The sequence below is a fragment of the Engystomops pustulosus genome, chromosome 6 (assembly GCF_040894005.1).
Source record: "Engystomops pustulosus chromosome 6, aEngPut4.maternal, whole genome shotgun sequence".
NCBI classification, from domain to species: domain Eukaryota; kingdom Metazoa; phylum Chordata; class Amphibia; order Anura; family Leptodactylidae; genus Engystomops; species Engystomops pustulosus.
Window position 1 is genome coordinate 126,215,170 of NC_092416.1, and position 11,448 is coordinate 126,226,617.

General features: G+C 42.1%; 1 protein-coding gene across 3 annotated transcripts; it reads right to left on the reverse strand.

Moving 5' to 3' along the window:
* Positions 1 to 1,463: 1,463 nt before the first annotated feature.
* On the reverse strand, positions 1,464 to 9,677 carry GID8 (GID complex subunit 8 homolog). Of its 3 annotated transcripts, none has more exons than XM_072110932.1 (5): positions 9,560 to 9,677; positions 6,521 to 6,643; positions 5,324 to 5,520; positions 4,524 to 4,721; positions 1,464 to 3,272 (listed from the first exon to the last, which is right to left on the reverse strand). In XM_072110932.1, the coding sequence occupies exons 2-5, from the start codon at positions 6,636 to 6,638 to the stop codon at positions 3,099 to 3,101; spliced, it is 687 nt and encodes a 228-aa protein (XP_071967033.1). In that variant the 5' UTR covers positions 6,639 to 6,643; positions 9,560 to 9,677; the 3' UTR covers positions 1,464 to 3,098. The 3 variants fall into 3 exon arrangements, with proteins under 3 accessions (XP_071967033.1, XP_071967035.1, XP_071967034.1); XM_072110934.1 differs by lacking the exon at positions 9,560 to 9,677 and adding an exon at positions 9,481 to 9,545; XM_072110933.1 differs by lacking the exon at positions 9,560 to 9,677 and adding an exon at positions 9,359 to 9,499.
* Positions 9,678 to 11,448: the final 1,771 nt, after the last annotated feature.

Consider the following 11,448-nt stretch of genomic DNA (forward strand, 5'->3'; position numbering starts at 1 on the left):
AGCATAATGAAGCAGCCTCCATTGTCACACTTGTTAGTAAGAAACCTGGGACAATACAACAAGGTGTGTATCAAGTGGTACAAGAATTCAACTAGGTATATATTTCAATGGGTCGGTCCCAATATGGAAGATAGAAAGACAACTATATGGACTAAGACTAGGTTTTCCCCCAGATGTCCGCCCAGTTTTTTAAGAAACAATTTAGTATGAATTCTGATCAACTGAGAGTGATGGAGGACTTTGGACGTTCATACATCATATCAGCCAATAAGTAACTAGCACCAATCTTCACATGAAGCCTGCAATGTCTCATAGTCCACAAAATGTCTGTCTAACAGGTACTTCCTTTGTTAGTGCGCCAAAGCGAACTGATCCGCGATCTTACTGGCCTTAGTAGGTATATGGCACAAGCATATTCTGCTGCAATATACACAATATGATCACTCAAATGAATGATTTATTTATAGATCAGTCCCCCCAGAGGTAGATACAGACCACCAAGTGTGTCATCAAAGCTCACTACCAAAAGTAGAGCGCACCAACCCACTGATGCTGGCAAAAATCAGTTATACTAAAAAGTAAACAGGCGACAGTGACACAAATTATCAGCTCCTCCGATCGCCATTTTACAGTTTATATATAGATAAAATCCACATAAAAATACATGTACAAATCGTACTTATCCTATGTTACATTGTGTGTTCTACTTCAGAGCTGTACTTGCCATTCTGCTAATGGAGTCAGTACCGTATTTTCCGGACTATAAGGCGCACTTAAAAGCATTGGATTTCCGTGGAAATCCAAAGTGCGCCTTATAGTCCGGTGCGCCCTATGTATGGCGCTGGGCACAGGGCAGCGGACCATACTTACATAGGTCCCCGCTACCGGAGACAGCAGATCTCCAGCGGGAACTGCAGACCACGCGGCACGAACAACTTCTGCCGCGTGGTCTGCAGTTCCCGCTGGAGATCTGCTGTCTCCGGTAGCGGGGACCTATGTAAGTATGGTCCGCTGCCCTCCTCCACCTCCCCCTCACCTTCCCCGCGTTCCCCGTCGCGTCCCGTCGGGTCTCCGCCACGCCCCCGGACCTCCGCCACGCCCCCGGACCCCGCGCCTTATAGTCCGATGCGCCTTATATATGGAATTATTACATATATAAGGCGCATCGGACTAATGCGCCTTATAGTCCGGTGCGCCCTATAGGGCAAAAAATACGGTATGTACATACAATACTTATCATGCAAGGGTCCCGGGTTGCACTCACTATTCTGCTGGAGTCAAAGGGGGGATATTTATCAATCTGTTTACAACAGAAGCATGCAGTCAGAAATATTTCTAAAAAGCAAGGTAGACACTTTTGTGATAGGTACAAAAAAAAAAAAAAATGCAGGCTTGGTAAAAGTAGGTGTAAACTAAATTGCATAAAAAGAGGTGCATCACACAGGTGGAGTTTAAGACTAGCCTAACTTTGCACCGTTTATTATTACTTTATTAAAAGTATAATAACTTTACGCTTTACAGATTAAAAATTCAAACTTGTAGTATACTCTCGTCTTGCAATCAGATCCTATTATACTGTAGTTCTACACACTCAGTATATTGCCATTGGAGCCACCATGTACAAACATTACACATCCAGTATTACACGTCATATGCTGAATCCAAATTCTAACCACTAAGTGTTTTTTTTTTAGGCGAATAATTTTTGATAAATATTCAGTGACATGATTAACTAGGTTCATGTAGACACTGAACATTGCTGAGAAAGCTTTTGGATTCAAACTATAAAGCCTGAAGAATAGTGAATACAGTGGAGTAGATCACATTTACGTTAAAGGAGAAGTCATGAAATGGATACACAGCGACTCCTCCAGTAGAATAGTGAATGCAGCTCTGGAGTATAATATATACACTCAAGGGATATGTTGGTGTAACTCTGTGTAGGATTATTAATCATCCATTATCATACCACAGTCTGAATTATCTTCTGCACAGATTACTTGATACGATTAATGATTTTATTCAATTCAGAGAAAAATACTCAATCCACTATTTGCCTTTCACCACGGTTTCTAATGTAAAATAGTTTGCACCAGGTCAGGCGTATCTTTGCACAGCAATGTTTGAGTTAAATGCTCAGACCTTTTTAGATCTAGATCTATACATAGTGTACACATTTGCATGAACGTGGAATAGAATGGTTATTCATGTACAACATTATGCTGCAAGTTTTAACTGGATTACTGTGGTAAAGGGCAAATACTGGATAAACCATCAACTAACATCTTGCAAGTGTTGTATGCGGAGGTTACTATAGACTGCATAGGTTGTGATTCAGAATCAGCACAAGATTAGTTATGTAATGGATTAACATTGTGGGGGGTGCGAAACAGATTATTCATATAATTTTTAGGCTTCTAGAATCCTAACTCTTCTCTATCACAACTTAAAAAAAAAATCTCAATTTGTGCAAAACTTTTTGACTCCACTCAATACAGATTCATTCTATATATAAACTGTAGAAACGGACCAATAAGCTTTCTTTGAAGATTCAGATGCATACACATGAGCTAACTCAAACATCGTATACTACATACAAATAATCTACTTACTTATAATGGAGAAGAACAAGGCCACAGCAAATATACAACGTTTCTAATATAATAGTCACAATTAAGGGGGAAAAAAAAAAATCTTAAAGGGGGCACATTACTAATAAAGTCTACAAGTTAAATTCTGCCAAATAGTTCATAGAAGGCTATAGTAAAAATGGGCTTTATAAATATATAGGTCACAGATCACTGTACTGTGGCTTAAATACTCTGTATTCCTGTGACAAAATGCATAGACTACTAACTCCTCCCTATATTGTATACTGGACAGCCAAGGGCAATAGGGAAAATAGACCTACTTTTTTTCTAAATCTTGCGGGGCTTTGCTTGGTTGGACCCTTGCCCCCTATAAATGTTGGTGCCCATAAGTAACCTGCTCTGTGAAGTAAGCGTCCAGGTGCTGGTACAAAGAAAAAGAAACACAATGCCGCAGTCACAGACTGGTAATGCAGGAGGTCGCACACGTTCCCACCGCCAGCTGGGAAGTTACTTGGGGTCCTCCACTGTGCCTTTACTTAGGTCATTCATCTTGGGATATTTGACTTTCTTCTGGTCAAGCTCATTCTGAGCCCACAGGAGCAGTTTAAGGAGCTTTGCCAGTTTGGGTGTAGACTCGCGGTTCTCATAGTCTAAGACAGCTTGGTTTACTTCACTCCAAACCTGTGAGGACATAATAGAGCGATAACTGCACTATATATTACACACACACTCTAACGTGGATACCAGACTTACTTATGGTATATACATTTTGAGTTTATAATTTTGGATATACACTTTTTAAGATATACTTTTCAAGCTATGGTTAGCAGTATCATTTTATATTACTATCCATAGGCCAACTAACAATTATATTTATTCTGTCCTATTGCTATTAATGCGCATGATTAATCTGTTTGTTCACATCTGTGACACAACAGGTGTTCCTGATCAAGTGAAGTACGTATCTTCTGGATGCTGCTGGCTTTGCGGTACTGACAACATGGACCAGGATGGTAAGCACCACAGAGACCACCAGGTAATTCTATTATAGCACCTTCCACAACGGGCGATATTATTGGCGCAAACTGCTAGAGGGGATGTCTTTTACACATAAAAACCCACTCGGATTTCATCACCACGGCACCCCTTGAGGAAGCTTGCGGCAAAATGTGCATCGGAGTACAATGGTGGTGGTCACTAGTTCTGATATTATGCAACAATCTGGTTTGTACATCCTTTTATTGTCTCTTTATGGCTTAACCTATAATGGTTTGAATGTACCCATCTGTCTATTGGTTAGCAAATACTTAGACCAGTAGTGATAGTGAATTTCATCTAGTGCATAAAGCATATCATTTGGTAGCTTACTCATTTGGTATATTACCATTTATATATGTATATTGATTCAGACTGTATATATTTTGTGTGACCACCACCATATGTGTGTTAACAGATGTTTTACAAATTTTCGATTAATAAAGTATTCTAATCTGACTCCAGAGATGCCATAGCAACGATTGGCACCCTCGAAAACGGTTCGGGGGCCGATCGTGGGGGAAAGACCCCCCAAAGGCATGTTAAATGCAAAGGTCACACTGACTGTGACATTTAACGGGTTAAACACCCGTGATTGGAGCCCACTCCGACCGCGGGTGTTACACTGGGGTGTCGGCTATCAGTCACAGCCGGCACCCCCTGTTTCCCAATGCCGGTTCGGCTCAGATCCTGAGCTGGACCGGCACCAGCTCAGAGTCCGATATTTTGGACGCTGAGCGTCAAGAGGTTAATGTTTTTCAAAGAAAGCTGTCATGTTTTCCTTCTTACAAGCCTTTAACCTACTGCAGAGAGTTGCATGTGTGGTTGAACTATAAATGAAAATTCCAGACTACTGTCCTGCCGAATGTGCTGTTATAAAAGGTGAGGATGAAATACCTTCTGTCGTTGCATCATGTTAAGCAAATCACCAAACGGAGAGTCCTCTGGGTTGTCAAAAGCCAAAAGCGCCAGCGTCCGTTCCATCTCCGTCAGACACTCTCTACTTTCCTCCCCCTGCTCAGCTAGCTGCGTCTGGGCAAACTCTAAGGCGGCTTCTGTCTCCCTCTGTCTGATCAGTTCAATGAGATGCTGTTGCTGAAAAACCAGAAGAGGAAAGTTTAAAGTCTGCTTTCATCAACTTTACCGATATAAAGCAAGGCACTAGACAAAGAGGTTTAAAAATAAAATGTGGAAAAACAAAAAAAAAAAACAAAAAAAAGCTTTTCGTTGTGCAATTTACATTGGCTCCTGCTGCCAGTTTAAATGAAAAAAAATCAATTCCATAGTGCTTGAGGTTTTTATGTGTGAACAGTGTGAGCTAACACAGCCTATAGAAGAAGTGGACTGCAGGTATGGCTATGCTTACAATTTCCAAATACTGCTGCACACATTGGACAGCACACAAATGGCGAGGATGGGGTTTGTGGCAGGACATAATGTACCAACAGGGCATCATGGTGCAGATTTCAAGCACTTGAGGCAAGATTTGACCCTTGGAATAAGAGGTTGTTCATACATATTTTTTACATTTTTATAGTTACAATTCTTTTATTACATAAGTTGGCAGCATGTATTTAATGTTTTTCAAGATCCCATCCACCTACTCTTATAAGTGACACATGGGGAATGGAGCCCTGTAGGTAGCCCTTTGTTTTCTATACAAGGATTACCTTACTCCACAGCATCTCCGTACTGACCTGCAGATGAAAATACAGGTAACGGTGAGTGTCCAGTAATTCAGGGTGGAGGGAGTTTATTAGGGCGATAGCTTCCTGGATCTGTCCTTTAAGAATCATCTCCCGTATTTTAATCCTTTCATCCAGGCTCTCCAGGTCTACACTGGGCTCAATACCAGATTCCATCCGAAACTTCTCTGCAGCCTCCTTGAACCCCTCTGTAATGATATCCAAAATAAGAGAAGTATACTGATCACACTGACCTCAATAATAAATCAGTGTACTATGAGCTCCCTCTAGTGACGACTCTAGGCGCACGATCTAAGTGAATCACGGCACAGTGCATGGTCTGACAAGGCACTTTCGGTGAACTCCATCGGACGGGTAGTAAATGAGCCCCATTATGTGACTCGTAGTCTTCATTCTGTAACAGCTTATATTTCTGCTGCTTGTGAGTTGCTATTGTCTCAAAGATGCTGGGGGGAGACTTTGCTGCTACATATTTTAACACCTCAGTCAGCCTCTTGCTTATTGGTAACAAAAAAAATAATAATAAATACTAATAATATGTTGGAAGAGAGAGGGCCATAAGAGGCAAAGTAAGTGGAGGATAAAGCCCTTTCTCGGATGACATAAAGCTGTATATAGTTATAGTACGTCCTTATGTGCATAGGGGTTAAAGGGAAACACCAAACGGAAATGTATAGGTTAACTACATTATAGCTGGTGCTCAATATTCAGGTCACATGAACTAAGCAACTGGCTAAGCTCAAAGACAGACGCAACAAACCAAAAAAAAAAAGGCAAAGAGCAACACCAGCCATCAAAGTTAATAAACAATAATTTTATTTATAAATTTATGCTGCTGGTTTTGCGGCAAGCTCAAGGCTGCCATCATGCAGACGTGTTCGTGGGGCCTAATTGTGGGGTGTAAGCTCCATGTTATTGCAGCCCTCCTTGCTTCTCCTACAGTCCCAGGAAGTGATACTTTAAATTGGCACTGAAAGCAGCACATCCTGGGCTACCAACAATTGCAGGACAATGCCTTGAGTAACTCAACATGTCTGGCAAACTGTGCTGTTACTGCCTGGGTGCATATAGAAATGGCTCAGTATCAGCTCTGGCACCTGTGCCATAGGTTTGCCACCACTGCCCTATGTAATGTGCACTGCTTCTGCTCTCTTATGAGGCACAGACTGGTTAACAATCAGCACTGACCAGTTACCAAGTAGTTCATGATCAGGCGGTTCATATCCGCTCTCTGGATGTGCAGGTTGTTCAGCTTCTCCATCCATTCATCCTTGGTGATGTCTTCAGGCTTCTCTGAGTAGCTCATGGTTGCTGCATGAAAACAAAATATATGTATATATAATTAAGTTTTAAAAAAATTTAAAAATTATTTGTTTGAAAAATATATACAGGCGGTCCCCTACTTAAGAACACTCAAACAGACCTCTGGATATTGGTAATTTACTGTACTTCAGTCCTAGGCTACAATGATCAGCTGTAACAGTTATCAAATGTGTCTGTAATGAAGCTTTAGTGTTAAATGTATATACATTTAAGAAATCTACATTACCCTCGTATCTCCCAAATCCCTCCCCCATCTTTGAATACAGAGGCCAGCATTGACCCAGTCATGTCCAAATTATTTGTTATTTTTGGCCCCATATTAAAAAAATGTTTTTTTTTTTTAGGAAATTTGAAACTCCAAAGTGTTGCAAATAGCCCTAAGCTATTTCCTATGTCAGATAGGGGGGGGAAGTATGGTTTTGTGCCAAAATCTGTGCAACTTTCATGTCTAAAAAGCGAGAACGTAATAGGCAAACTTTCACTTTGCAAATAAAGAAGAATACGCCAAAAATTTGATACACGTGCCCCTTAAAGGGCTTTTCCCACGATGGGGTTCTCACTGATGACCCCCAGAGATCACAAGAACTCCCGTGGGGTCCTAGGTACCTCCATCGGACCCCATGTCACTCAGCAATCTCAGTAAGCACCGTAGAAATTAATGGAGCTGAACGGACATGCCTGGCAGTCTGCTCCACTCATCTCAGGGATCAGGGGTATTTATTGAAAACTCAAATATATTGTTTAAAAAAAAAATGCAAAACAAGTAAGACAAACAGAGTACTTAAGTTGAATTTGTATGCAAGTTAGAACACATATGTTTTTAAAAATTCTGTCCCTGTGAAAACTAGATTTTCAAAATTTTGTGCTGTCGACAAGAAAGTGATTTCTAGCTGCTGACAGGTTCCAGGTGCCTTTGCTATGTTGATTTTAAAAAATGCCTTTGTCAGCATTCTGAATACTTTCAGTAGTTTATACAAGTTTATTTTACATTAAATTACTCCCTGCCAGCCGCATGTGGTGAGCCCCGGGAGGGGACATCTGGATCCTGCGTCTCCTCTCCTTCACACTCATCCAGCTTCCTAACCCCTCCCCACTTCCTGTTTAGGGCGCGGTCCCACGTTGCGTTTGCAAACGCAGACGCAGACCAAACCGCGCCCACCGGGCGGTCCGCGGTCTAATCGCATCGGCGTTTTCAATAGAAACATAGAGAAACGCCGATGCGATTGGACCGCGGACCGCCCGGTGGGCGCGGTTTGGTCTGCGTCTGCGTTTGCAAACGCAACGTGGGACCGCGCCCTTAGGTGCATGAGGAGTCCGACTCCGGCTGCCATTCACCCCTGGACTCACTACACGCTGCAGGGAACTAGGAAATTTAAAATAAACTTATATAAAGTACTGAAATGATTCAGAACGCTGAAAAACGTCACCCCTGCTGACAGCTTTGCTTTAAGATACATGTGCCCCGTAGAGTGTGTGCCAACTTATCCACAATCCACAAGACGACCAGGGGGGCGGCCCTCGGGCCGAACGCGCATGCGTTTCCAAGGAAATACATGTGATCGGCTATTAATCACATGCGTTTCCCTGGAAACGCATGTCCATTCGGGCCGAGGAACGCCCCTGTGCGCTTGCGTCGCATTATGAACAGACGGTTAGCGGAACACGTGACCACAGCCTGATGGTGCAGCAACACGTACAGTTTTTCAGATGCAGTTTTTGATGCCCAAACCAGGAGTGGAGTGAAAATGGAGGAGGGACAGCACTTCTTAATGACAAGTCCTTACACATTAGGATCCACACCTGCTTTTGGGTTCAAAAACTGCATCTGAAAAACTGAACATGTGGCTGCACCACATGGCGTTTTTAGGACGTTTTTAGTTTTGGTTGTGTGGGTATGAATGGAGCTTAGCTGCAATACCATGAACTACCCATGATCAGAAAATGGGACGAAACAAGACGTTTTTCAACCTCTGAACATTCCCTGTAATAAGAGCCCATGTAGACCTCCACCAAAACCCGATGTTACATGAAACCACTGTGAATTACTAGACACCCAGCTGTCAGCTCCTCTGAGGGGGCAGTGGGCATAGGCTGCTAATACGGCTACTGGTCCACCAGGACTGTGGGATGAATAGACAAATGATAAAATACAAAAGCAGATAAAAGGAATGAGACATAGACACTGCACCAACAGGACAGAAAACCTGTAGTGTTTTTATGACTAATCATTGCCAGCCTATATCATGGGAAAACACTACAAAACATACACGTATCTGATAAGTCAAGATCTCTGCTCATGTCATTGAATGAAATCCCTATAAGGCTACATGTGTATTCATAAAAATATGTGCAAGATTCTAACATAGTTTGATTAAGCCCAATACTCAAAATTTAAGGCCCTTCTATGACTTTGGACTAGATACAACAGTAACGCCATAATCTCCGGTCACACAAATGCTGTCATGGACATGTAGCCGAACGGGTGTCACCGCTGGGTCATGAGACAACCGGATATTTTTTATTGTATTATGATTTTTCCCCAAAGAAAATAAGAGACTGTGGTCCCGATGCATGTCATCCACTATCTAGCCCTGAGATGCATAGGGAACACATACACACGTATATATGTCCCCACATTCCAGCACAAGCATCACCTCCATTGTCTACTACACACACACAAGAAGCAGGACACAGGGCAGACACCTGCACAGATGGAGGACACGGAGGCCCCGGGCAGACGAGGCAGTGGCTATGGGAGCTCGTCTAGGTCCGCCCGATGTAAACACAGCAGTGACAACCCGGGGACCGGCTTAGGATCCAGCTACCTCCGCTTTCAATCGGTCACCGATAGCGGCCAGCAGCACCATAGATTGATAGCCAAGATCGCCCCCGGTAAACACTTACCGAACTTCCGGCACTGACGTCACCACAGCACCGAGAGCTCAGAGCGCGTCACATGACTCTGCAGCATCGCGAGGTTTAGTCATGTGACCGGTGGCTTGTGGGCTGCTGCTCTGCTATTAAAGGACTCGCCAGATGTACCCCATAAAGTGACATGCTCATAAAAAGTGACAAAATAAGTACAGTCAATTCTGTTGTTCCCACTCCCACATTTTTACCATTAATCCCAAATGTTATTTTACAAAACAAAATAATAAGGATCAAAACAAGAGCTAAATGCATAAGAGCAAAAAAAGAACAAAAGTACAAAACATCACAAGAAATAAAGGCGCAAAAGGAGCGCATACTAGTAGAATTAATACTTAACAAGTTTTTAAATGCCTGCAAAAGAAACAAAAAATGATTTGTAGGAGAGGGCAACTAACCAAGAAGAAACCATTTCAAACAAGAGGGAACAGTTAGGCTGGTGACACACGTGGCGTTTTTTTTGTCGCATTTCTGATGCGATTTTGAACGCATTGAAAATTTTTGCTTCCGTTTTTAAAATGCAACGCTTGATGTGCGGTAATTGCATGCATTTGTGTAATTTGGAATCTGTAATAACGCAGTGATCTTCTCCAAACACATGAGTTTTCAAAAACTTAACCGCTTTGAAAAACACAATGAAAATGCACCTTAAAAACGCAGACAAAAAACATAGGGGACAATAATACCAAGTTAAGAAACTTTAACCAAAAAAACATTGAAAAAGCCAATATGCAAATATGATGTGTTTTTCAAGAATGCAAAACGTGAAGAAAAAAATGCACCAAAAACGCCACCTGTGTCACCGGCCTTGGAGCATATAAAAAAACTTTGGCCAATAAATGAATGATCAAATGCAGGCATAGAGGCATGGAGAGGATTATGAGACCTTGGAGGAATGTTGTGACTTCATGTGATCAAATATATGCATGGTATACAGTTTGCTAATGTTAGGAGGCTAGAAGACCTGAGATTATGCCATCCTGGTCACATGACATTACTGCTACATGTGGAGAAAGAATTGGTATCAGTTGCTGGATTCATCCCGAGGAGGCAACACCCCCTCAACGCGCTATAGATATCCCTGGATATCACACGGAAACAGTTTTAGCTAAAAGAAAGGTGTCAGTTAGTTAATAGGGCTCTATTGGTAACCGATTTGCTGTATTTGTGAAAAATGTGGTGACAAATTCCCTTTAGTTCTAACATAGTTTTATTGAATAGAAAACATAATAATGCCTTACAATAGGTCATGGCATAACATATACCCCTTGCAGGGGGAACTCATACAAATTATTTTGTAGTGATACATAGCCAACTACTGTATCAAACAAGCATAACTAGTGTAGGGGTGACACAGGGGGGATTGGTATATAGAGTTAGTACAAGATCAGTATAGGTGATTGCTATATGTAAGAGAGATAACAACCATATGTATTGATGAGACGTGTGATCTGTTTTGGTGAGGCCTGTACAGTGATCCATGGATTTCAAATGCCCTCAAATACAGGTAGTGTGTCTGTCCTGGTCGACCTATCCTCTCAAACAACATCAGTAGATGATGCATCTAGTGTTTTCCCTTTTGTCACTATATGGATTTTAGTTGCTAAGCTATAAACTAAATCAAGCGATGAGCTTTATCTTTGGGGTTACCGGGGTCACATTACCTAATACAGAGCACATAAGGGTCTAAACGCTGTTCCAGAGAGAGGCGACCAGGGGGCAGCGCCACCATATGTGGGCCATATCACCCAGAGCATTACATCCTTTGAAGCAGCTGTTGAGTAGGTGGGGAAACATATTAGCCAGACCGGTGTTAGTGTAATAAACTCTATGTAGTTATCTAAGGGAGGTCTCTGTCAATGACA